At 43.2% G+C, this 27,891-nt stretch overlaps 1 protein-coding gene across 4 annotated transcripts in view; it reads right to left on the bottom strand.

The window, feature by feature from the left end:
- LOC139102799 (homeobox protein prospero) overlaps window positions 1-27,891 on the bottom strand; it is a 39,408-nt gene continuing 11,517 nt past the window's right edge. For all 4 annotated transcript variants that reach the window (XM_070656940.1, XM_070656942.1, XM_070656941.1 and 1 more), the window contains exon 5: window positions 1-27,144. In XM_070656940.1, the coding sequence (XP_070513041.1) occupies window positions 26,965-27,144 (180 nt within the window). In that variant the 3' untranslated portion in view covers window positions 1-26,964. The remainder of the gene's footprint in view (window positions 27,145-27,891) is intronic.

Raw genomic sequence — 27,891 nt, 5'->3', positions numbered from 1 at the left:
TACCGCATGATTTATTTTTTTTTTATTAAGTTTATTTTATATATCGACAACAACACGTCATACATTAGAAAACAGAAGGTTTCTTGAAGCAAACTCGAATGAAAAGTTTTGTGGAACAATCCGAGAGACACTATGTGAGTGTGCCGCGCCATCATCTATGGAGTCGTATATATATAATATTGCGTGTTCTTGTGTTTCACATATGTCGCGTGTATGTATCTGTATGCATTTCCATGTGTTTGCACGTGTGTGGATGTATATGTGCGTGTCTCCGTGTACTACGATACTCTTTCTCTCTCTTTCTCTCGTGTCTCCTCGTTTATTTTCTCACTCGCGCATTCTTACACTCACGTCCTTTCGCTCGTTTTTTTTTTTTCATTTTTTTTTTTGTTTCTTTTTGTCGTTTCTTCACGCCCTTTCTCTCCCGCCCTTTCGCTGCATATGTCTGCACTCACATACATTCTTCCCGCCCGCCTTTCTCTCCCTCTCTATCTTACTGTCTGACATTCCGCGTGCGCTCTCCTCTCCTCTCTCGATGTACCGATAATCGATTCGCGTATTTCTGCGGAATTGGGCTCGGAACAGGGAAACTACGCGAGATCGGACGAAAATCGTAATCGCTTTTCATTCGGTCTCGCGTCTTGAGTTGATAGTCAATAACCACCACCCTCTTTTGCGTCCCCTCGCGCACGTCTAATTTCTCTCATCTCTTTCGTTAACCCTCTTTTTCTTCCACCTATCTCTCCCTCACTTTCTCTCGTCGATACGCATTCGCTCTTTCTTTCTCGCTCTTTCTCTCCCTCGATTTTTCTCCCTTTCATTCTCTCCCTTTCTCTCTGTTTCTATTTGTGGTGAATCGTCTCCGAAAATACTATATGTGGTGTTGCAGTAAGAAAAAAAAAAGAAGAATGTTTCTAAAAATAACGCATAACGTATAACGCGCCAGAAAAAAGACGCCGTTCGTCTAAGATAAACGAAAAATTTCGATATCGGTCGCGAGGGGTGCAAACGTAAAATCGAAATTCCAAACGGAAGAAATTTGCACGAGGCGCCCTCCGCGTTTCATCCAGCCGCGCGCGGAATTTCGCACGATTACCATTCTGCCATTTTTGGTGCCTCTATCTCTCTTTTTCTCTCTTCTATCTATCTATCTATATATAATATAATATATTTATATTTATATATATTATTTTGTTTCTTTGCTTCAAAAAGCGGCAGTGCATCGTCGTCGAATTCACTCTCGGGCTTTGAGAAGGGAGGGCGATCGTTCTTTCTTTCTTTCTCTTTCTTTCTCTCTCTCTCTCTTTCTCTCTCGCTCTCTTTCTTTCTTTCTTTCTCTCTTTTTCTCACGCTCTTTTACTTTCTCTCACGCTCACACATGCTTTTTTATCACTCTTACCATTTAATATTCTTCTAAGTTCAATTCGCGACGAAATAGTCACTCTTCGTCTCACGGCCGCGATATTTATCTAGGAACGTCCGGGGTTTTCGTCCGACGGCCTTTCGCAGCGACGAGATGCGAATTTTGACTCCCGTGCCGAAAGAGGTGTCTTTTACATATCTCCCTCTTAATAGCCAAAGATATACAAGAAAAACTAGCCGCGCAGCGCGAGCCAGCGATGCAACCCACCGCGCCTCCTCTTGCAATAATTTATGTACAATTTTACAACCTACGACGCCGCCGACGATATAATTTTATTCTCCTTATAGTTCACTTTTAAGTACACGAATAGGACCTAGACATCGTTAATTTTTTTCATTTTTACACTATACTAACGAAATCTAAACGTTCAATTTTCATTTTCACCACACTAGGAATAATAAATTTTGCCGTATCGTTAGTATACCTTTATAGAAATATGCTTACAAAAATAGAATTTCGTGAGGCGCGGAAAACGCGTCGCTGCCGGATGCGGGCGAGCTTATAGGAATTTTCTCTTTCATCGTCACTTTGATTCGGGAATGAGCCTCGTGCCATCCCTTAGCCCTAACTTTTATTTTCATCGCTCGGCGACCGAAATACCGCGAGTATGTGATTTTTTCTTTTGTGCACCCCCGCCTTCTCTCTCTCTCTCTCTTTCATTATCTCATTCTATATATATCTCTCCCTCGAACCGCGCAGACCGCTCGGACGCTCGTCCCCGTGCGAATAAATTTTTAGCGTGTGAATTTTCTCCCTCGTCAACTTTCGTCGCTCGCACACTCTCTTCCAACTTTGGCCACTTTTACACTTTCTCAATCTTTCCTTATGTAGTGTCGTGCACGCGCATTCATACATTTTTTTTCCCCCCTTTTTCTTTTTCATCTCGCACAACCTCGCGCTCTCGTTCGCATCTCATTCTCTCCCCGCAATCTCTTTCTTATCGCAACTTTCACTCTCTCACTTATGTGCTCAACCTCGCTGTCTCTTGCATCAATCGATCTTAGTATCCTCTCACTTTAATCGCTCGAGTCGATCTCTTCGTTTCTTTTTGTATAGTTTGCCAAGAACGTATATGTGTCTCGAAATTGTGAACAACTTATATATCGTTTCGCTGTCAACGCATCATGTACAATACAATAATACAATCTCTCAATCGCCGTAATAACGGTGATGACAATTATAATCACGATAGGGGTAGTAATAACGTAATGTATATAGTGTGGGGGAGGGTAGTGGACTTAAATCGTCAACGAACAATATCAATAATAGATGGATGACTGGACAATAGTTAATCGCAATAATAATAGTAATCATACCGATAATCGTTATAAAGATGTAATTTGTCATTTTTTTTTTTTTTTTGTTTTCGTATGCACAATAACCTCTTTTGTCCTCTCTCTTTTTTTTCATTCACGTGCACTCTCACGCGCGCTCCTAAACTTCAAGGTAACATCATCATTTAGACTCGTCATTACAATATTACATTATTAGATTACATTATATCATAATACGCTAGCGTTTATTCGATAAATTTTACATACTTTGATACGCAGTATGATGGTTTCAAAAACGGTCATCGGCCAACCAAATTTTGTTCACACATCAATACACCTACGCTCAGTAGTCGAAGTAATTTGTACTTGTAGCCATATATTATAAATATTTTTAGTAGTTCGGCCTCTCTTTCTCTCCTTCGTTTCGCAACTTTTTTTCGTATCTCTTGTTCCATTCGGTCGCCAGTAGTTCGAGGCCCTACACATTTTTTTTTTTTTTTTCTTTTGATACGAATATTTAAATATTATTTTACCACCGTTTTCCTGTCCCGTTCTCTCCCCCTCTTTCTCTCGCATTCTCAGTTACTTTCTCGCACACACACAACACTCGTTCTTTCTCTCACTTTGTTTTACGTTCTCTCTGTCGTTCCTTTCCTACCACCCTATCTTTCGTCACCGTAAACTTCCGAGCTGACGAAATTTCTTCTTTTTCTTTTCTTTTTGTCTTTTTTTTTTTTTACAAATCACGGAAGCAATACGCTACCGATTCTATCGATTTCTCGTCATTTTCGTTTACGCCACTTGTTATCTCTTTTTTTTTTTGTTTCTTTTCTTTTTTCTCTTTTTGTGACGCCTAAATGGTATCGACGTATCTTTGCCAAAAATATATAAAAAAGACATAATCGCGATTTTTATTTTTTTTTATCGAAATCGAAACAAGCGTGTTTCGGCTCGAATGAACGAGAGCGCCAAGTGCTACGGATAGAAGGGACAGAGTTCGTTTTCGCTTTTTACACGCATTTGACGTTCGCGATTTTGTCCTTTCGACTCCTCCTTCCTGAGAAATGCGCGAACGTCGCACGCGACTTGTGGACCGCGAAGTGAAAAGTCTAAATAACGTTTTTTTTTTGGATGCCGTCGCGAGGAGAGACATTTACAGAATCGTGGCTCCGCCGCCGTGCAGCGACGAGGTTGGAAATTCTCGCTGGACCCAACCCCGATGTCTCTCTTCGCGCGCGTTATCCGTTTTGGCGCCCGCGAAAATCCGAGCCAGGCATCGAGATCGAGGCGCGGTCACCGGGCGACCGAGAATCATTCCCGAAAATGTACAATAAATTTCTCTCGGTTCTTTTTTTTTTTTTTTCGCACGCGAGACTACTCGTCCCGCCAAAAGTACACACTGCCACAATACGCTCGTCGAAGACCCGCTCGTCTCCCAATGCACTCGTTTACTCCCCTCTATAACAGCTTTCTCGTCGTCTCTTTCTCTCTCTCTCTCTCTTTTTTTTACAATAACTTTTTTTTTAGAACATCCTAAAAACCACGAGAGGATAGATAAAGTCGATATCTTTTTTTTCTTCTTTTTATTCCATTTTATACACCTAAACGTTACTTGCATCCATTACGGACGGGACCGCCGGTGACCAAGCCGTCAATCGCGATAGTAGGATTCAACCTCTGCTGACATTTCGTCATTTCCTCCCTTCATCTCGCTTCGCTCACGTCCTATCGCGCTTACATTCTATCACTTTCTCACTGTCGCACATCTCCGCGTTCTCGCTCTCAATGTCGCTTTCGCTCGCGCGCTCTCTCTCTTTCTCACATTCTAACACACTGTCATGCTCGCATAATCACCTATTTATCTTTCGCACGATTATTCCCTTTCTCTCGTTTATTTTTTTTCCCTTTTTATTTTTTCATCAAATTAATATTATTATCATGAATCCTCGCTACGAATATGTCGCCCCTTTTATTTTTTTTTGTCTGCCGCATCTAACGTATTTCTTTTTTTTTCTTTTCTTTTTTTTTTTTTATCTTTCGAAATGCAACCGCGACCTTTATAAAAATGTACACTTACTACGTTTAATTGTCATCATTTTCATCATTTAAGATACAACAACATACTATACGTATATGGCTCTACAGATGTTCGCTTGCACTGTAACTCAAATGTGTGTCGTGAATATCCCCCTGCCGTCCGCCGGCCGCCGGCGCGAAAATCGGCTGATCGACGACGAGAGCGGTTACCGAATCGGAGGATCAATGGCGCGCTGAATCGCGGGAGTACCGTACTCTCGTCGTTTAGGCCCGTACTTTTTTGCTCTTTAGTTTTCTCGTTGACGGAGAGGCATCGATCGCCGGTCGTGTGACACGCAACATCGACGTCGGGGCCGTCCCTCGCCGAGACTCGATCGACCGATCGCGCGAACGTCGACGGACTTTCGGGGCATGGATTTTTTTTTTAGTGTTTATTATTCTTAAATTTGTTATTATTATTATTAGTATTAGTATTTTTTTTTTTTTTTTTGGAAAATTAGGACCGTCCCGCGTGCCGAGTCGCATGGCCACTCGGACACATCGGGAGTTCTTGTTTAGAAACTCCTACCCGCGTTATGCTTCTGTCGGGGTACCCGCAGGCAACACTTCCCGGGCTGCGTGATCGTCTTTACATCCCTTTCGCAACCGTCCTCGCAAAACAGCCGACGGTACGGTTTGCGCTACCGCTTGCTACCGTTTCGGTTTTTCCTCTTCCTACATTTTTTTCCTTTTTTTTTTTTTTACTATTTTCAACACGAGTTAATAGAGCTCGATGGGCATAACGGCCTAATGAGAAAATCAGGATGTTAATTTCCACGGTGTGTAAAACGCACGGATTATCGCGAATTCGTGGGCCAATTCTGTTTCTCCGGTTTTTTTCTTTTTTGTTTTTTTCTCTCCATCCTTAACGCCCGTGTTACGCACGGCTTTTACGACATTGTAATCGACACGCCGTGTCGATTCGTGAGGCCGCTCGACCCGCGCATCGGGGGAGGAAGCGTGCATCGATCGTCGGATCGACTTTTGATTTTCGGCCGGCGAGCCGCGGCCGGAGGAAGCATCCCCCCGCCGGGCTCTCCTATCCCGTTGCGCGGGTCGATCCCCCGAATCCGATAGTCTCATCCGATTTTCACTGTGTTGCGAGCGGGCGGGCCCCAGTCTCGTTGACCATGGCGTGTGTGTTAAAACTGGTCGCCGTGTCGCGGCGGCACCAGGCGGTATACTGTATACAAATATCATTAAGTTTTATCATTACAATATAGGATCTTTTTTTTTTTCTTGTTAAGTTTATGTGGCATGTATATACGCATTGTCATGGGAAATGAGAACCAGTCTTATGGCGCCTGTCTGTTAAGCGCAGGCATATTCTGTAACGTAAAAATATATACATCATCTGTGTGGTATGTATAGTGCTGCTCTGTAACTCAAGATTTTACATCCAGTTAATTGCATCTCGTTTAAGTCCTGTACAAAAATGTTCAGCTACGCTTTGAGGCAGATTCAGCCCCGATCGGGTGAGCCCGAGTCGCGCGCGTCTCCCCGTAACTGCCGTCTTTGATTCTTCAGCATCCTCTAAAGAACAGATTCGCGGCGTGACGATTACGAGCTGCGCGAATCGCTCTTGGGGTAAGAACGCGATCCCGCTCCTTTCTGCGAGCGCGGAGAGCGCGCGACCTAGTCTCACGGGGCAAGAACGAAGCGGACCCGCGGGTAGGTTACCATTGGTATTCATTATTTTTTTTGCTTTTTGTTTTTTTGTTCACAAACTGCACGGCAACTAGTGTTCTGTTGATCAATTTTTATTTCTGCTGTTACGTCTGTCTATTACTGCTGGTACCTGTTAGGTATACTGTGTTACGTATGCGTATGCGTGTGCCAGTGTGATATACGTGTCCTCGTGTGAAATGTCTCTGTCCTGTGTCGATCAAATGGTCGTGTGAGGATGGCGTAATCCGTGTGGTGTCCTACTAGTGTGTGACCAAACGTCTCCCATACCTTATCATCGTCGTATTATCATTAAATATCATTAGTATACTATATATAATATTATATCGAAAATAACGGATAATACAACACGTAGGGAATCAAGGGGCTGCGATTGGATAAAAGGGGCTGAGGGGGTGAGAGGGGGGGGAGCTAGTTGAGGGATAGTTGGTGTTTTCCGTGGCTGGGTGGCTCGAGGGACATCGGTTACGGGGGAATTGAAAGGGGCGCTAGCTGCTAACACCAGCTTTGGTGATTGTTATTTCGGTTTAAGGGGAGGGGGCGGGGGCGTTACGCGCGTCCGCGCTCGCGATCGGTGCTCGGGGACGTGGTCGTCGCGGGAGACGCACCGATCGACGCTCGACGTCGAGCTCTCTCGCGGAGGCAGAAACCGGCCGGGAGCGGCCGTCTCGCGGCGCGAGATCTCGAGCCGATCGCCGTGCGCTGGTTAAAACAACTCATCCGGCGCGACTCGCCGATCGCGAGGGCCTGGAACACGGCGTCAATGAGCGGCGGAGCTAAAGTTACATGGTCTCCCCACACGTGTGCGTACAATCGTAAACGAAGTTATTTTTTTTTTTTACTTTTCATTACAAGTCTGTCTACTAAAAACACTAATGATAAATACGTTATCCGGCGGGTTCTTTATACTGAGTGGATTATATTTCCGGAGGATTGATTGAACGGGAGTACGGCGGGGTGAAGAGGAGGGAGGGGGAGGGCGGTTAGATCCATAGATAATTATTCGGGGGACGAAGGGGGCGGGTGTTAAAGGGCAGGGGAAAAAGGATAATCCGGGCAATCGGTAATCGGGCTGAGATAGTTGCCGTGGATAAAAACGGGATAACTGAACGATCCACTGAAGAGGGTACTGGTATTTAATGGGGGCGGGCGAAGAGGGGAGAGGGGTGAGCGGGACTTAAAACCGGGTATCGGGTTACTTTTAATCGCTTGCTTATTAAAACTGGATTGGCTGATACAACTGGTAGAATACAAGTTTTTTTTTTTCTTTCCTTTTACATACGGCTATTACTTCGATATACGGTAGGTAGTTAGTTATGTAGTTGTCGACACACAATTCAATGATTACTGGGCGTTTACTGTTTATACTGCTTTACTGTTTGTTTAATTGTTAATAATTAAGTAAGTTTAATTGTAGTTAGTTAGTTAGCTCTTACGTAGCTCTCGTCATTCATAGTTAATGTGGTTAAATTCTACGCTTGTATTTGGGAAGTCTTAAGGGGCTTTCATGGATTCGGTGAATGTGGGGTGGCGTCGCGACGCCGGCCGCGACGATGCGGCGGCCGCGAGATGCGTACGCGGTGCAGCGACGTCGCACGATCCCGAAACGGATGCTTGCCGCATTCGGTTTCGGTTCGAGGGGGGACGGTTCGCGGCGCGCGTAGCCTGCGACCGTCGATCGCCGCGGGATCGACGCACGACATGCGGGTTACTTTGATGGGGAGTGGGAGAGACCATAGTACACATATATATTATGTAATTATACTTATCGCATAGTAATTGCATTTAATCAATACACGTGTGTATTATCGGTGCAAAGCAGCGTTCCGAACTCCTTGCACGAACCAAAATGTTTCCGTTAGGGCGTGGATAGATAGCGTGTGCATGCGAGGGCGTTTATCTTGTCTGTGTGATCGTGTGAGCGCGTGTCTGTATTGCGGATGAACATCTCCGTCCCGTGGACGTGACTTCTTTCTTTCAGCGAAATGTCATTGCGAGCGAACGATCCTGTCAAGAGGACGGACGTTTCCGAGGACGCGTTTTGAGCGCGTTTCCCGGCGAATTGTACACGAAGCTTTCATACGTCGCGGTACATGCGTTACTACAGTGTATGCGGCACAGCTCGTGCACCTGGTCTCGGAGGTATCTTATTAAGCGTACGCGTGTCACGCGAGGACGATAATGCCCATGGGATAGCCGTGGCCTCGTTTAACGCGCATCTAATGCGCGCCAAGACGAGGTCGAGGCATCGTGGTATTGTGCGCGGATTCGTCCGGAAACGCGCGACGTTGACCACTCCGGGTGTACTCCTTCCTCCTTTTTTTTCTTTTTTTTTTTTTTCTCTTTTTTTTCTTTTAGCTGAATTAACAACAGAACGTCTCACTACGATTTGATATATTTTACGCATGGTCCCGATACGAGTTACAGTAATCGGCGAACGTTTGCTGCTCGCGCGTGTCAGTGTACCGAAGATAATTAGAGGACCCCCCTCTTTCGACGTGTTACACTCGTCGTTTCCGTCCACCACGTTGAGCCACGGCGCCGATCGACAGTGGCGGTCCTCTCGACGGCGATCGTCGCTCGCGCGAATTAGTGTTAAATCTGTTTCTTGTTTCTGCATGTACGTGTGTGTCTGAGTCTGAATAGCCGGTTTTTCAGGATGAAATAAACGGGCAGCGGGCGAGCACCAGTCAGGCTTTGGGTGGGCGTTCGGTCTATGTCGGGCCCCTTTGTATAATTTTAGTATTTTTTTCGTATAAAATCAACACTGAAGGCACATTCTATCGGACGAGTCGGCCCAGTGTGTGCTGTGAGTGAGAATGGGCGCGGGACTCGAATCCACGTCATCCACGTGGCCGCGGCAAGCCTGGCGTGTTTTTTCTGCGGGACCGCGGAGGCCTTATGCACCTCCGCGGCCAGCACGGGACAATCACGGGTGATAAGGGCGGGATAATGGCGGGCGGGGGGGGTGAGGAAAGGGCAGGACAGGTATAATCTCAAAGCGGAGATATCTTTGGTGGCAGCCGCGGCCGGGCCCCGCGCGAGAAACTGTTGTTTCATGTGACAGTTATTTTGATCCGGTTGCCTTCGTCTATTGCGTCGGGTTTTGGGGGTCTGTTCATTTTTTTCGCTTAAGTCGAAATGGCTATTTCAAAATTGAGAGCCGGCCCGACGCTCGCCTGACTTTGCCCAGGCCAAACTCAACGTTCTTCGGGGTAGTTCGTGCCCACAGTCTCGCGCGTGTTCTCGCGGCGTCGTATCGCGATTCCGGCCGAGATTCGCGCCGGCGAATCGTCTGCAATTTTAATAATCAAAAATCGATTATTCAGATATCAAAGCGTCGGAGAAGACGTAGCTCAGTTTATTGCGGCTCGCAAGGATCAGCGTGTAAATTATTAAAAATATATGCTTCTATGGTATCTGTAACTAAAACATTTTTCAGTATGCTGAAAAACGTTGAAAAAATATATATTGTTTCAATAGATTCAATAGATTGACGGTAATTGCGAAATCGTGTATTGTTTGCTGTGGATGCTTCTTTTGCGACCGCCGGAGTCGTCGACGGCGATTCGCGTCGGAGTACCTGTCAGTTATGCTGTATCCTTGCGAGAAGAGGCTAAACCTAAAACCGGTTAAAACGATCGTGCAATCTCGAATAGATTATTCCCCGATCGAATCTGTTACGTGCCGGGTTATTTGACAGCGTTAATTGTTACGATTCAACGTGATCTGCGCTCCGGACGATCGGAGTCGAGCCGTACACGCGCGAACTACGGGCACTGGGATTCAAAACGTGAAGAGTCTGCGTGTATCGTGATGCGTGTGTCAGCGTGTGTACGTATGTGTATCACTCTTATCCTTTACATGTTCAAGAATTTCGACGGAGAAGGAAACATTGCTCACTGGCGTGGAAGAGCGTAGAACCGGAAGCCGTCGCCTCGATCGAATTCGAACGATGGAGATTGAACGTCTTGTGCAAATATCATACGTGCAAGCGTATAATATTCATATCTTTCGACGAGGTATAACGTCGATGAAAAAAAAATCTCGATTGGCGAAATCTTTGATGACAGGTAACGCCGATCGTTCTCGTTCGATCGACGCGTTCGTGTTACAGTTCCGCGATTTATGCGTGGCTCCTAGAGGTCATCCCTAAGTAAATTGATAATACTGCTTTTCCCCTACTGTCCGTGGCACCCTCTGATAACGGCGTAATCTATACAACAGTCGGATGGATTTCTCCAAATACGCGGATTTCTCTAAATGGTAAATGAGCGCCGTGCGACGCGCGCCTCCCACCGCGCGAGCCAAACTAGTTTCGACGAACAGAACGAACGAGCAATTAATTCCTCGTCATAATAGCTCGGCCTCGCGGCGCTTAACATGTTAACGATTTGAGTAACCAAGCGAGAGAAACAACGAAACGCGACTAGCTACTTCAATTATTTGTACAAAACGGGATGCGTCACGACGAAGAACCGAATCTACTATCGCGAGCGGTGGCGCGCGAACTGCACGGCAAATACTCAACGTGTTCAGAAAGACTTATTAGCAATAAAACATCGTTAATACGAAAAAACACATTTCAAGTCGATAATTCGAAGCGACACTTAAACTATTGCGGAATGTATAAAAAATTGGTGGCGAGCGGGAAGATCGGTGAGAACGGCACCGCGCGTATCCGGGCGACGATTTAAGAGAAACAAATCGCTCGCCGGCACGAGCACCGATCTGGAACCAAGTCTTCCAGCTTCGCTCTGCGTCTACGTACTCACTATAAAAACTTAAACTCAACAATCAGGCGAACCTATGGTTGGGGACGTCGATCGAGAAGAATGACTCGCTCGCGTCAAGCGGACGCGATTAGCTAGCTTTTTCGTTTCGTTCGCAGGAATTTTTATATTTTCACAATGTCCCAATGCGTGTGTGTATCGTCAATGTGAAGTTCTAATCGATGGACGTCACATGGTACGCGTGCTTAAAAACAGAGGCAGAGGGCTCGGTAGTGTTTCTCACAGAAATGTCTTTTCTAGGCTTCGCTTTCCTTTGCGTTTCGGGCCTTCGCTTTCTTCCAAACGACACTCTGCGCGCGGAGGGCATTTTTATTTCGCATTCTAGCGAAAATTCGAATTAATTCTCTTTTTTTTTCCTTCTTTAATTTGTTCGATTACGTGATTGCCATTATGCCGCTTGTAGAATATTGCGAGAAATTTTTTTTTTTCCGTGTATGTCGCAGATGTGCGACATATTAGCTGAGGAGAGCTGATTAATTATTATGGAGAATTTGTTCGTTGTTAATTGGCATGTATCACGTGCGAACTTGAAATTATTTTCTTTCTTCGTCGTCGAAGCGCTTTCACGTCTACGGTTTTCAGCGTAAGAAACGGAAGTGAGAAGCTGCGGATAGCTTTTTCTCGTCGCTGTCGCACCGTGGTTGCGTGGATTTATGAGATTTCGAACTTAAAACCAGTGCAGCCGACAATATACACGTTCTGTATTTCGTCTCGGTTGGCTTGCAGAATAGTAAAACTGAAAACCTGTTTTAACGATATCCCGTTCTTTACAGCTTTCGTAGAACAGTAGCGCTTCGCGGTTTTTTTTTCTATTTTTTTTTTTTTTTGGCATTTTACAAAGGCATATTACATGCCGTGACAGATTGAATTCGCTTTCTCTCGCGCAATGCACCTCCGCGCCGGCTCCAGTTTTCTCGATTTAAACGGAGGGTCATTTTATCCACTCTATACATCTTCTTTTTTTTATTTCTTTTAAATATTTTCGGTCAATATTTAACTTTATCGAATTTAACATGGTTTAACATGGCTCTTTTTAGTAGCACCTAATCTTCCTTTTATTTTAATTACGGGATAATATTTCCGGTCCACTTATGTTAAGAGTTTTGTGATGTCTTGGGTAGGTTTAGTGAGCGGGGGTTTAGATTAAGGGGCAAATCGGGGCGAGGGGGAGGGAAAAAAGGGGCATCGAGGAATTCAGGTGGACTTGTATATAGGATTCTCGATGGATAGCATAGAGTTCCAAACGCTCCGTGATCTACAGACATTCAATATTAAACAGATCAATCAACTATGTCGTCGTATAATACCACTAGAATAGTTCATAATCGTTAAGTTATATCAATAATATAATTAGGTATCATTAATGCTGTGTGTGTGTTCTTTCTCGTGTGTGTGTCATTATACTTAAGTCTCAAGTTACAAGCTAGCGTATAAATGATGGGTAAGAAACGATCACTCCGACGGCGGTGGATCCTGCCGGTCCGATTCTTCACGGAGTGTACCGATCGGCTTTCCACTGCGAAAATCCGCGCCTCGGGGCAAGGCAAGTCGGATATACGGCCGCCGTAAAAGCGTTCCACGCACGGTCGATACACCCCTCACGCTCGACGAGGCAGAATCGGGTCCCGTCTCGGTGGATGGTTTTTTAGCCACCATGTTACCGGGTTGCCTCGTACCGTTTATACTATATATCATTAATCGTATTATCGTTATGTATCATTACTCATTAATTATTTAATTAATCGTTAGGTATAATTCAATTAATCGATACTCTTAACCTTTTTATCGTTTAATTATTATTGTTAGGTAGTTTATAGTTTATTAGGTTTCGATAACGCGTACGGATTGGAAGCAAACCTTGTTCACGTGGGGAAGGATCACGGGAGGGGCGTTGGGAGGATGAGCTGGCTCCTGCGGGTTGTCAATCACGGGGGCAGGTTGATGTCTCGGAAGGGACGCACCTGTTGTCCCGCGCGAAAATCTGCGAAAAATCAGAAAGTCGAATAGCGGATCTCCAGTGATTCCTTTTCCTTTATCGTGTGTCACTCATTCTCTCTCTTTCCCTTTTACACTCCTCTTTCGCTCCCGTCCTCTTTCTCTCCTTCTTACGTACCCGCTTTTCTATTTTTTTTTTTTCTTTCTTTCTTCATCGTCTTCGTCTTCTTTTTATTATTATTATTTTTTTTTTTCACTTTCCTACGTTATGCGAATTGCTTAGAACGCGTCACGTCTTTAACGAATTGCAAGTGGCAAGGTCTGATTCGTTTTGCAAGTTAATATCTTGGGCGTTTTCAACTTCGCCTGCATCGGCTCACACGGTCAGGTGTGGAATTTTATTCTATTTCTTTTTTTTTTCTCTCTCTAACTTTCTCTCTCACTCATTCTCACTCTCTCACTCTTTCTTTCTCTCTCTCATTTTTTTTTCTGTCTTCTCCCGTGCTACGCGTTCGGTTGCGTCGGTGCGCTCCGCTTATCTGACGGGACCAGCGATCATTTCTCTCGTCCCGGGCGTGGCACATCGTCTCGTTCTCCGTGCTTGCGCGATCTCGTCCCGTCTGCTTTTTTTTTTTTCTTTCGGTCCTTCCCAGTGTCTCGTCCTCGGAAGTACGATGCGCATCACTTAGAATCGTAATGCCGCCGCACTACTGAATCGCCGTCCATCGTAGGATATGTACTGCGTGTACAGCGTATTTTGACGTATCGGAAACTTAAGTCGTTACTATGGCATCATATTTGATTTCTGTTGCTATTCTGCAATCGACATTACTATTGGCATTCTGCAACGAGGAATCGATTCGCTTTGGGTGTCGTTGAAAGAAGGTGCGTGCACGCTGCAAAAGGTAGTCCTTTCTTAGCATCGTGCGGGACGCGCGTTAATCGCTACGTTCATTTATGTCCTGTATCTGCTGCGAAGTCTATGTGTGTGTGTTCTTTTTATTTTTTTTATTTTTTTTTTTTTTTATTCTTTTTCCTGCGAAGGGGCAGGGGGGGAACTGAGAATGACGTTTATCAACGAAGGAGCATCGATACGTAAGTCTGTAAACGGAAAACCGGCGTCGGCGTCGTGCCCGACGTGCTTGCCTGGCGGAGTTAAAGTGGTAACGTGGTAAAATAAGCGCGCGAAAGTAGGATCGTCGGTGTCGTATCGATACAATAAAAGCCGTGTCCATCGAACGGTGACGTGCGGTGGTTCGATCGCTATTGCCGTCGGAACGTCGTTATTATCGTTCCTTAGGAATAATCACCGTGCTGACGATATCCATTGATTAGCTGGATGGTGCAGTGGCGGTTCCCGTAATTATCGCCCGTATTCGGGTGGAGATCTAAGGGACACAGCCGCTGTCACGCAGCCGGCGCGCGCGGTTTCCGCGCGCGGATAAACCCGCGGATTTGCGAGGCGTTACGGGGGCGAGTCGAGGCACATCGTATTTTCCGAGAGCGCCCTTCGACGTATTCGTTGCGATGCTGCGTATGCGTGTGTGTTTAATCGGTGCATTACTACCTCGCGTGCCCAATGCTGATCTGTCGATTATTTTATATCTCAGATTTCTTCTCGAACGGTACTATCTTTCGGATCGCCTTGCGTTCCTCAGTGCTGAAAGGCGTCGGATTCATGGCATCGTCATCGTGCTTATCGTGGCAATCGGATAATTCGCCGAGGACCGTCGCCGTAACGACAGCCCTTCCGCTTTCATAACGTCAGTTATATTTTATCATTGTCGTTTTGGTTACTTTGAACTCTATTAATAATTCGCTTGGCTTCGATCGATTAATTAGAGTGACCGCGTGGAAAGAAATTTAAACGAATACACGTTCTTGTGAAAGATTCGAAACAAACGTCAATTTCAAATACCTGGGCTTCACTTAATTTTTTTTTTCTTTTCTTTTTTTTTTTAAATTTAATTAATTAATTTTATTTTTTCGTTTACGCGAGCGATGAGCAACACCGCTTTAAAATTTCTTTTGATACGGTTCCATTTGTTTCAAGTGTTTCAGAGCGATTTATAGTTTGCGTTAAATATTTATGCAACACCGTGATAGCATTTCGTTTTGCGCGCGTCGTATGCATAGCCTCGTCGAATGCGTCGTTTGCGCTAGACTTTTCTCTGGTATACGGCGTACAATGTGGATCGATTACGATCACGTTCCCATTCTCAACTCTTTCTCTTTCTTCCTATCTCTCTTTCTCTTTCTCGGTCGTCACAGTCGAGTCTCACGAAGATACGCTCGTGATAAGAGATTACGGATGGCAAGGAATACCGCGGATCTACGCGACGAGATAATGATACGCGACCGATCCCTCCTCAGCGCGTATGCGTGGTAAATGCGTGCATCGCTCTTCGAGTCTCTCGGATTTTCTGCGAATTTTCTGTCGTCGGCCCCCGGCAAACGGGGAACGGCGAGTCGACAGTCGTCCATCTTCCGCATCAAAAGTTGTTCTCCGCTTCTTCCTCTCTTCCATACCACGTCATCGTCTTTGCTTTACTCAGCAACGAGCGTCCTTACACTAATCCCGGGTGACCCGTCCACTCGCGTCGTCGCTTTAATTACATGCAGGAAGTGTTTTTCTTCTATGAGCGAGAAAGGCTCGCCTTCTCGCCGGATAGATGTATTTCGCTTCGTTTTATTTATTATTTATTTTTTTTTTTTTTAGCTTTTAGCTTCTCTCTTTTCTCTTATTTTTTTTTCTCTTTTGGAGGGGAACACCTTGCGGGGAGCGTGGGGTACAGCGGGACGTGCAAACGGGGACGAGCGACTTCCCGGGTTTTTGGGAGGTAGGGACTTGGAGAACGGGTTGCGCGTCCACGTCGAGTGGTTTTTATTTTTTTTTTTTAATCCGTCGACGTGGACACGAACCGCAAAAATTTCGAATCCGACCTGACGCGGCGGGAACAGAGAGATCTATTAATTTTTTTTTTTTTTTTTTTTTCTTTCGATGGTTCGGTGGTTTGCTGAGTTAGCTGCGAGGTTTCGAAACTTCCCACCGCCGGCGGAATATAATATATCGTGTATATATATTATATATATTATATATTTATATCATTTTTTTTTTTTATATTAATCTAAAGAGTGAGGATTGTGGAAGTAGGTCAAGAGGAAGATCGCCCGTCCTGTGTTTTCCACGTGCCCTGGAAAAGTATATACTAAGGCCGATTTTGGTTAAGAATACGCTTCACTTTTTTCATCTCTTTTGATCAACTTTTAATTTTAACGTTAAGGCGCAACGTGATAAACTTGTACTTTTTTCCTTGATGTGTCTTTTAGATTCTGGCCGAAACTGCGTGTGTCCGTGTCGCGTGTTACGTGTACGCGTGTGGGTCCCGTGTGTGTGTGCCACGTTCGTGTACGTGTACGTGTGCATGAGTGTGTGGATGTACGCGTATGTGTGGGTGTGCTGCATCGCGATCGATGGTAATCGCCTTGCTGAGCACTATCTGTTGTGTGATTTTAAGCGCGCGCGCAAGAATACGCGCGCCACTTTGCCGCGCGTCCTCTCGCGCGCCGCTCGCATTTTAGGAGCTGATGCTTTATTTTTTTCTTTTTGGTGTCTGCCAAAAAACGGAATTTTTTCACTCTTCGCCGCAATAAGGCGTAGGCGGGCGTCGTACGCGCGTACCCGGGATCTCCGGAAAGCTCGAACGTCCGAGAAAACCTCGCGATCGCGACGACGGTGCGCGCGTACGCGGCGCGTACGCCTTCTTGCTCTACTCTCTGTGTGTCGTCTTGTGCGCAACCGAAGATTAGCAATCAACGAACAGAATTGTTTCTCGCCAAAAATAAACCCAGAAAAACGCCGGTAAAAGGTACGAAAGGAATCCTCGCGTCGAAAGTGGTATAGTCATCAAACATCGTAATGCATGTATGAAAGTAGTCAGGTTTTTCCTTCGCCGGAAGCTCTGTCTCTCCTGAGTGCGGTCCAAATGTAAACGATGCCGCGGCTCGGGTCGCCGGTGAAAACCTGGGCGAGGGCCGCGTCGCTGATTAACTGCAAATTAACCCGGTTTTAAGCGTCACGCGAACGAAGCGGCTCATGCAAAATTTGTCGAGACAAAAATATGATTGCCCTCTGCAATAATTTGTGCGTTTAACAGTCTGCTCGTACGTACTCTTCTCTTTTTTTATTTTTTATTATTTTTTTTTTCTCTAAATATGCCCTTTTTTAAATATTTATTTAGTATTTCTTGGTGCGTCAGCAGTCCCAAGAGAGGTTTCTTTATCTAAATAGTACTAAGCAGCAATTCAAGCATCTTCTATCGCGTGACGTTTCGCGTAAATGAACACTGTGAGAAAAATCTATTGGTATCGATCACGTAAGCCTTTCCGGCGGACTGTGAAACGAGAGCTTGAGTGTGATACAATCGGAACGCACTCTGTGCAAGCGGGCAAAGACAGAGCTTCTGGCCTAAAATGTACTGGCTTGTGTGAATGGTGCCCCGTCTTGGACCGAAAAAACGGACTCGCGGGGCGCAGAAAAACAATTCCCACAATATCTTACAAGACATTCCGGCCGACCGAGCAAGTCGCCAACTTCGTCATTCCACTTTGTGCTCCGTTACGTCGGCTAAGGAGACTCGTAGGAGACATCGTTTAATCATCCTTCGAACCTTTCGCCCGTGCTACTTTAATGTAGAGGAAGAGTTTTTCGTTGCTGCTATCTACAGAATTAATTGACGCGAACGTTCGACGTTTTGTATCGTCCCGATCTAGACGAAGTGACGAAGATGGCCGACAGGGCTGACAGTCGTGCGCCTTTTCACCTTATTTTGGAGGGTCTGCGTTGTACATCTCCGAGGAGTTCATTAGACTCAACGCGGCGATCTAGCTCACATCCTCACACATCAACGTAGGTTTACTGTTGTTTGTTGCTTGCTGCTAGTCCTCATCTCTCTCTCTCTCTTTCTCTCTCTCTTTCTTTCTCTTTGCTTCTTCATTATTAAATAAGTTATTCTTTTTTTTTTTGTCTTAATACACCTACGATTCCCTACACGATAATACGTATAATCTAACACGACTGCTGGTTGAGACGTATGCGCAAGTAATATACTCCAGGAATACAGGCATTACATGTTCTCATTCTCATTTCGTGTGTGCTTCTCTTGGTACACGCGTGCATACAATTCACACTTTCGTTCTTTTCTTTTTTTTTTTTTTTTACCTTTCTCTCTCTCTCTCTCTCTTTCTTTCTTTCGCTCTTGCTCTTGCTCTCAATATCTTTCACTCTCTCGATTCACGCGCGACGCAGGGTCGCAATAAGAATTGCAGACAGTTAGAAGAAATATTCCCATTAAATACGGAACGTTGATGCTCGTTTCGAGGGAGCTTCACGCGTTAGCGGAAAATCGTTAGATGATAATTACGAAATGAGCATGGGGATACTGCGAGCATGTTGCGAGCGATTGGATAGTATATGTAATATGAAGCCGTATATGTATATATATGTATATATATATATATATATATGAAAATAATACAGCGTGTGGAAGCGAAGGCAGACAAGAATAACCCAATTTTCTGTCAAGCAGGATTAGATCAAGATTTATTATCCTACACTCTTTATTCCTCGTACTCTCGGTGGCCGAAGGGTTGGATGGATAATGACATTTGTGATATCTGCCATTCTCGATGGTTGTGCGCGTTTTGCCTGCTTCTCGATTTCCTTTTTCTCTCCGAGTCGAACGTCGGACCGTGCTTGGACCATTTTGTCCGATGGTTTATCTTTTTCCCGCCTCGATCTCTTCGTTCTCTCGTCACACGTGGTCACACGTAACTTCAGATTCTCACGCACATGTATAAATATTTCTCTGTCCTCTCTGACTGATTCGCGCCTAACTTTACCGCATTCACGCTCGCGAAAGATTTGCCAAAAGTATCGTGCACGAAAGGGTGGGGAGGGGAGAAAATTCCGTAATAACTTACATTTACAAACTGGCCTAATAATTTCTCCTCTTAAACACGCTTTTTCCTAATTTTATCATTTACTAGTCTTGACTTTACAATACATATATGCGGACCCCCCGGTAGGCAAGGAGGTCGGCTCTCTCTGTATAATTTCTTCACTTTTCTTTTCTTTTTTTTTTTTTAGCAATTTTTTTTTTTTAGCACATTCACTCCTCGCCTCTCGACTCGTTTCATTCCGTCCCGTTCGCTCGTTGTGCCCTGTTGCTCCGTCTCGCATTCACTCGCCCTTTCATACCCTTTCGCTCGTCATCTCTCTCTCTCAGCTAGGATCGGTTTGCGCCGAACGTCTTTTGCCCGTGGCTCCGAACTCAGTCCGAAATCGCAATTCGCATAGATTTCTTCTCAGTCGTGACTTTTTTTCCTCGTGCATGTTACTCATATGCGTCTCTCTTTCCCCCTTATTATCTTCGATCCGCTTTTTATCTTCCCCCCTGCATGGTTCAACTCGTCCGAACAAAAAAGATCACCTGTTGAGATCGCGAGATTTCGTGGCTTCAACGACGGTCGCATCAAGGACACTTGGCTCCCTACACGCTTCTACACCATCCACAATTTCGTCGGTTTTCATCTTTCTCCCATGAACCGCCATCCCTTCCATCCCTCGTCGCCCACCCACCCCTAAACACCCGACTGTTACGGACTTTCCGAGAGGTGCTCTCTTTGACGCTCTTCTGAATCCTGAGCGAGATTACTGCGACGTAAACTTCTGACAATCGACATTAGGTTCAAGACGAGAAAACGTAAATGTTTGTCGGGCTATTGTAAAGTACTGCTAAGACGGGAGCTGGAGTATGCACAGCCTCCCGACATTTGCTCTGTAAATTAAAATCTGTTCAGTTACCGAGATGTTAACTTTTTATAGTCCGCGGTTCGTTAATATTAATAAAATTAACAAAATATAAGTTAAATATAAAATATAAGTTGTAATCGTATCAAATGCGAGAAATAAATTATAATTTTTTTAACAATTTAATAAAGTTTGACATTTTTATTACTCGTTGATAAAATAATTAGAGTAAAATATTAAAAATTAATTATTGATTTCGATAAAGTCAACACAAGGATTTAACCATCGCCTTTCTCGAGGACCGTAAAAAGTTAAGAGTTGAGTTTTGCGAGACAGGAGTATCGACTGTCCTCGCACTGTGAATAAGAAAGTAAAACTGTGGCTTACGATTTCTCGACTCGCGTCCTAATATCGCGGAAACGAAATTATCAATTGAAACACAATCTGAAGCGTAATGTAATCTACGTTGAACCGAGACGCCGGAGTAGTCGACGGCGTCTCGAGCACCCTGTAACTTATAATTACGAATTAACCTTCCATATAGGCGGTGATATGTCGATCGCCGGGGACGGCAGTGTCCCCGGCTGATTTTTAGAAATATCCCTGGGAGGTAGAGACACGGAAGACCTCTCGGATTCCTCGGTCGGTTTTAACTCCCCCCCGTTCTCCTGCCCGACTTTCCGAAAGTCGCTCTCATCAATTTTTATTTTCTTTTTTTTTTAATCCCCTACCAAACGTATTGTAGACTTAACATGCTACGTGTACTATGAGATTTATCACACAAAGTTTGCTCACTCGGTGTCAACAATCAGTTTCTTTTTTCTTTTTTTTCTTTTTCTTTTCCTTTGGCTTACGCACGCGATCTCACATAGAAACATAGTTTTACGCTCTAAATTCCATGCTCTCCCTCGTTCTCCCGTTTACAGATTCTCACTCTCTCTCTTTCTCTCGCTCATTATCATTCTCACGTACGGTCGTTCTCCCGGGTTCGCTCCTCCACTTCGTTCCTATCGCGCGCGCGAAAATTCGAGAGACGCGATTTCCGCCTCGCTGAAAACGTCATGGGGGAGATAATGTATTTTTCTGTCCCCCATTTTTTTTTATCGTCCCCCTTTTTTTTTCATCTTCTCTGTATACTACCGCGCCACTATCGTAATCGCGCACTCGCCATAATAAATATACCCTAATTATGTTCCTAATAGTTTGAGGAATTATTATTCTCAATGAATTCGCTTTGAATTCCCACTCTGCCTCCTTCGCTTTCTCTCTGATACCTCTTTCGCTCTCTCCCATTCTCACTGATTTCTCTTTTTATCACGGCTTAATCTCAAACTCGATAGTAATGATCGTAATAATAATAATATAATCATATAATAATAATTAGTTTATTAGTGTGTGTTTTTTTTTTTTCTTTTTAAAGTAGGTATCCTCTTCCTCTGCAGCGTGATACGACCTTCCGCTCGTCTTTATCTTTAGTTAATCGTTTATATAATAATTAATAGCTTGCAAGTGTTAACGTTAAATACTATTACTTACTTCTGCTTACGTGTCCTTAAAACTTACGCGTTTAGGTATGTACGTATGCTTATTATTTCTTCCATTCTCTCGTATTTTCGTTCTCGTTTAATTTCGTTCTGTCCCGTGTACTCGTTTCTCCGTGCGTCGGCCCCGCTGCGTAAAATGTAATATAAACGGCGAGTCGAAAAAAGCTTCCTATATTTTAACTTCGTTTCATAGGTGAACGACTCCAATCTTTCGCCTTCGTCCTTCGGGAATGTGTGTGTCTCTTCGTCACTACATCCTTCTAGCGCGTCTCGTCGATCTCGCCGTCTGCCTTTCTCACGTAACGTTTTCACTATCACTTTACGTGGATCCGTGAAATCCGTTTGCGAATTCGCCTCATCCATTTGCGCTTTTGGCGGCCGTTCGTCGCCAGTTCCGTCCCGCGACTTGATCGTCGCGTCGGCAGATCGGGACCAGTAGCTTCGTTCGGGAGGTGAGGAGCGCGACTTGTTTCTCCCACAAATGAGAGACATATTTCGGCGATCGCGGTGGACTATTGGCTGCTGTTCAGTTACCGTTGTCCAGATACTTTCCTCCGGAATCTCGAGTCTTCCTTCGTGGCTCGAGTACGTCTGTTAATAAGATCTAGAACGATTTGTCCTTCGCGCTAGGAGCTTCGATTCTCGGTCGACGGAGAAATGAAAGAAGCGGACTTCATTTTTCTTTTCCTTTCTTTTTTATTCTTACGCTTTGGATAGATAACCTCGAAGGATCACGCGGTTGTTACCTATGTGTCGTATAGCTGCTCATAATTTTTCAGATTTTTGCGAATAATCCGATCATACGGAAATTCCTCTGTCTCAGCTTGCCCGGTATAGGCGATTTGGGATTTTAAATCAGCAGTTTAGTCTTGAAGATTGTATGTGCTGTTTTTTTTTCTTTTTTTTTGGTTTGTCTGTTAGTTTGTTTGCCGTTTTCCAAAACTCGTGGTCACTCCAGTGGCGAAGAATGTGCGGAATCGTAATAAGTTTGTTACTAATTCACTTAATCCACATTGTAATACGTACATATGTGATTCACGGGGAATTTTGTCTTTTTTTTTATATCGAAATCAAGAAAGACAAAAATCTTGTCGTAGTATCGCTTTGATGCACGGGTGCTTGATTTAGAAAACGTCGATTTAATGTTTTATAAATGGTTTTTTTTTTTTTCTTTTCCGAGTACGAATAGCGTTTTTAAAATAGCGAAATGGTTATTTTCACCATAGTAAAGTCCTGATATATTTTACGAATCGTGCGATCGCCGCTGAAATCACGAAAAGTTGTTTTCTCGTAAATCCAGTGCGATCGAAGAAAAGAGAATGAGAACGATATTGAATTATGGTTCATCGATGGCTAATGTTGAAGTAGCGTATATTCTGTGTGGACGATAATATATATTAATGTTGGGGTTTGTCGTTAAAAAATCATAGTATTGGTTTTAATAATGGTAACTTAGAGAAAGCTATAGACGCGTATCGACGTGAAAGCGCAAAGCTTGCAGAACGGAGGAGCTCACGTAACGTGAGAGTACATTAAGAGTTTTTAAAGTAAGTTATGTTTTAAGTCTTGCCGTCGCGTATTTAGATTTCACGTGGACTATACGGGAATTATATCTCGATTTATTTTCCGTCAATGAAAAACCAATCATTACGCGGAATATTATTATAATTAAATTTCGGGTATTACCTTTTGCAATCTTCGCGTATCATTAAATCAAATCTTCCTAATGACTTTTTAATGTATCATCGTACGGGGCGATAAAAGGGACAGGGTGTATCTGACTGAAATAATCCCAATAACGCAATTAAATTAATTATAAAAAGAAGCGGAAAATTAAGTTGATTATAATAATGAGAAATATATAAATAAGTTTTATCAATGACTGTTGGGTATATATCGGTATGCTTTTCGAGAACGCGATTCCCTAAAATACACTGTGTATTTTAAAAACATTCGTAGTTAAATGTAATAATGAACGTCAAACTACTCTAAAACCGCGACAAGCGAGTCAACGAGATCGAATAACGTAAATCATTAATTTAATCCTTTTTTTGTAATGTCTAAATAGCTTCCACATTACTCCTTTATTCGTTCGTTATCCCGGTTCTTGCCTCCCGTTATAAATGTTTAGACCAAAATCTTAGGCCAGTGCCAAAGAAGTTCTTACTAATTTTAGGCCAAAGTTTAGTGTATACGTAATAATAGTTGAAATTTTCAAAATTTTGTTTTTACTTTCATCTTACAACGCGTGTTCTCGCTCGTTAAAATGAAATAGGTTACTCGCTTTCATCCTCGTTGAATTCGCCGATCGTAAATTCGCGAGTAGTATGTACATTTGTGTCATTTTTACATTTTTAACGTAAAACGAAGACTGGAAAAAAAAGTATTGGCCTGAGAGGCATTCGATAATGTTCCGAAACATACTAAATTAAGATTATTTATTCGCATTTCGTAACGCATACAATTTCGTGAACTTTTTCTGAACGTAGGAAAGAGGGCCATCAGTCATAGATCAATCAATGCGGAAATAAAAATAAATGGTATTCACGCAAAATCAAACGCAAATAAAATTTTAATTTATTTTCTCTTTTTATTGTCGTAATTAATAAATAAAATAATCAATAAATCGACCATTAATCAATTAAAAAATAGTGATTCGTGACTAGGTTAAGACTCACCGCTTGCAAAAAAGATATGTGTGTATGTGTGGTACTTTGTGTATGACCCGGTACAAACTACTGGGAGCATAATTTTAATATAATTATCGTAATAACTAAATATACATAACTAAAGATAGAGTTTAGTGTCAAGCGTGGGATGAATAAGCTTGACAAAATTCTAGCGGCAAAATAGTCGGAAAGAAAAAGGGATAGGGATGAAAAAAGAGAAAGAAAAATATTGATAGCATAAAAGAGCGGCATGGAAATTGCATATGGAGAAAGGCGGGGGTTAATTTTAAATTAACTAAATGTTCTCCGTAAATGACAATTTCAACGATGACAATAATAATATTAATAATTATAATCATTTCATACTAAAATTGTCATATCGATATAGATAATAGTGAGTCTAATAATAATAATATAATAATAATATATTAATAATATAATAATACAATAATAATAGCAATATAATAATAATAGTAATAATAATAGTGCACGGTAGTAGCGAGAATAATGGTGGAAAAAAAATCATAATTAAATTATGTGCATCCGCTACCACTCCAATTATTCCTAATCCCTTCGTAAAGTATCTACAAAAATTCCTAGCGAAAAAAAAGAGTCACAAGTAAGAGTACAGGGGCGCCGTCTCTAATTTTTCGTATGTTCGCGCGTGTGATCGCGTGGTGCAGGTTAAATTACGTGTAAGTGATTGCTATGTGCGTGTCGCGTGTCCATGTACGGTAGGACGAATCGGGGGTTAATATAAACGGAGGAAAAAGGAAGCGCGATTGTGCGGCCCTTTGGCGCACGCTTTTTTTTTTCTTTTTTTTTACTTTTTTCTTTTACGCTACTTTAATCACGCCAGCATCCGTCTGTTTTTTTTTTCCGCTTTAGAAGTCTAATATTTATATATAATTATCGCGTCGACGCACGATTATACATCTCATTACGCTCTTTTCTCTTTCTTTTCTTTTATATATTTTTTTATTTTTTTTTTTTTATTTTTTTGGTTTGCAACAGTTAGAGTACGGCCGGCGCACGATTCTCACGCAGACGCCGCATCCGACCTGCATACTCGTCGCCCGAACTACTCCCTAATTTCGTTACTACGACTAGCCTAATCTCGTTTATACAATCAACCATTAATAAAAACAGCTATGTATATTGACCCGTGCACCGATTCTCTCAATGCAACGTATGCACTCTCTCGACAAACGTACTCTTTATCGGCCCGACAAGTAATGCTCAGTGAGCGAAGAAAAGGGGGCGGATGGAAATGGGGAGGGAAAAAGAAAGTAGAAAATATGGGAAAACGTAAAAGACGGAGGAATCTCATCCTCGGTAGATAGGAACAGGTTCTTTGTGCGGAAATCGCTATGAGCGGTCGCTCAAATACTCATGCGACGTTACGCATTTAGTTTATTCCTTTTTTTTTTTTAAATATTTTGTTCTTTTTCTCGTGTAGTCGATTCTTTGGTATCGATGTGCGCACGATTGTTTCTTCGCGCGATTTCTTATCCGATTTCTCACGCGCAGTGTAATTTAATAGCCAAGCATTTTCACGTCGATCTCAAACCTCGTTGGTCAGTTGCACGCGGCAAAATGAAATTACGTACAATCTAGAGAAAGATTGATATTCGTTTTGTCGATGGAAACGTATCGAGACGAGTCTCGATATGTTTTAATTAATACGTCGGAGATTATATACTTTTCCTGAAAGAAAGAAAGTAGAATGCTACAGATTGCAGCAAAGGTGTCTTTTTATCGAAGTATGAATCGCCATTACGGCATTCATTCGTCGATAAAAAAAGAACCGTTCAGAATTAGAGAGCAATTTATCTTCGCAATATTGAAGCAGAGTTGAAAATAAGATTATCTGAGATAGACTTAACGCAAGATTTTCTCCTCATATTTGCAAATAGGTATTTTTTTGTTCTTTTTGTTTAATAGAAACGGTGCAGGACGAGAAGCAATTCACGTCCCGCGTCGTTTCCCGTCGACGAAGATTCCACTTCTGAGTCCCGTTCGAATCAGAAGAGGAATCACCGTGCGACGTTCAGACTTAGCCAATCTTTGGATATGCTACGCAAACGTTTCGAAAATCTTTCTCTGCGAGTACAACCTCAGTGTCATCGTCTTTAAAACCCTATTCTTATCGTGTGATGTAAAATTAGGCGGTAACGAAGTAATTACTCTACGTTATAAACGAAGATCGGACAAAATCGACGCTAAAAGCTATTCTCGCCGTTCGTTGACCACGCATTCGTCGTGCTTCTTCGTCTCGTTCCAGGAATCACCTTCTCGTGCTCGTTCAGTTGAAACAAGAGGAACGTCGATGAGCGTTCGACACTTTACGACTGTCGAATTTCATCTTAGCCGTAGATTCGCAGTATTCTTTTTTTCTTTATGGACGTATGTCTGTATGTATGTGTGTGTGTCCGAGTGTATGCATATGTTTCTTCTGTCATTCCTGCTTGATTCGTGATTCGGTCACAGCCTGATCCTTCGTTGGCATCTTGACGCCGGCCTCGGACGTCGATGGTGCCTCTATTCCTTGGATTCGTCCGTGTCTCCTCTCCCTTCCTAGCCCTCGTTCGTTTTGCGATATGTTATTTAAGGATACCTGAACACGCACTACGCGAAGGACGTGTACCTCCTGGCGGATGCGATCCTCCCTCGTTGGTCGTTCCTTATCGGGAGCCGACGAGCGCGGGCGAGCCCGCGCACCACGAAGAGCAAGAGCCACGCGACCTCCTGATTCATTCGAGCTGCTCCAGGAAGTTCGGGCTCTTGAAGTACTCCGGCACCGGGTCATCCAACCTCGAGATCACTTTGTAGATGGACTTCTTCCAGCTTTGTTCGGAGTCCTTGCCGCCCTGGATCGCTTTGAAAAATTCCTTCAGCGTCTGCTCCACAACATACCTGAAGTTGCTGGGTACCTAAAAGAGATTCCATCGTTAGCGTTTTCCATTACATCGTGGTAACATGTTAAGACTTACGGTTAACATTTCTACAACGAATAGCATCGGCGTGAATGCCACGGCATGCGACACTCCGCGTAATATAAAAGCTAATCTTTAAAAGTTCTTTGCAAGTTTTTAATATTAGAAAAGTCATATTACGTGAATTGATAAATTCATTTAAGTGATACTACATTAGCTGCTAATTGAAGGGTTACAGCTGAGATGTATAAAATTTAGAGAATTGAGAGAATTAATATAAATTTATGTTTTTACATAGATTTTTAATTGATGTCTTTTTAGAGAATAAATTAATTATCTGGTATACCCTTCATTTAAAAATGCTACAAGCAAAATTTTATCTCTGTACTTAATCCAAGAGAGAGAATAATTGTCTAATGCATATACTTTTTATGATAAAGCGTGCAAACACAATTGTAAATACAGTGAACCACAAAGACGCACGTTAAAATATTTTAGATGAGCGTATAAAAATAAGCGAACGTTGGACGTAATTTTTTTAATACTGTCGCAAGGAGATTCGGAATATCAGTTTTGAATAGGAAATAGAATAGGAAATAGACAAAACGGATACAGTCAGTAATAATTAAGATAATCGAAAAAATTAAAGATACGTGCAAACGTGAAACGTAACATTAACGCGCTATTCTCGGGCGTGAAATTTTTTTTGTTAATACTGTCGCAAGGGAATTGGAAAAATCATAG

Source organism: Cardiocondyla obscurior, linkage group LG05, assembly GCF_019399895.1.
Source record: "Cardiocondyla obscurior isolate alpha-2009 linkage group LG05, Cobs3.1, whole genome shotgun sequence".
In the NCBI taxonomy this organism is placed as follows: Eukaryota; Metazoa; Arthropoda; class Insecta; order Hymenoptera; family Formicidae; genus Cardiocondyla; species Cardiocondyla obscurior.
Note: the sequence above shows the minus strand (reverse complement) of the source record. Positions and strands in the feature narration are given on the sequence as shown.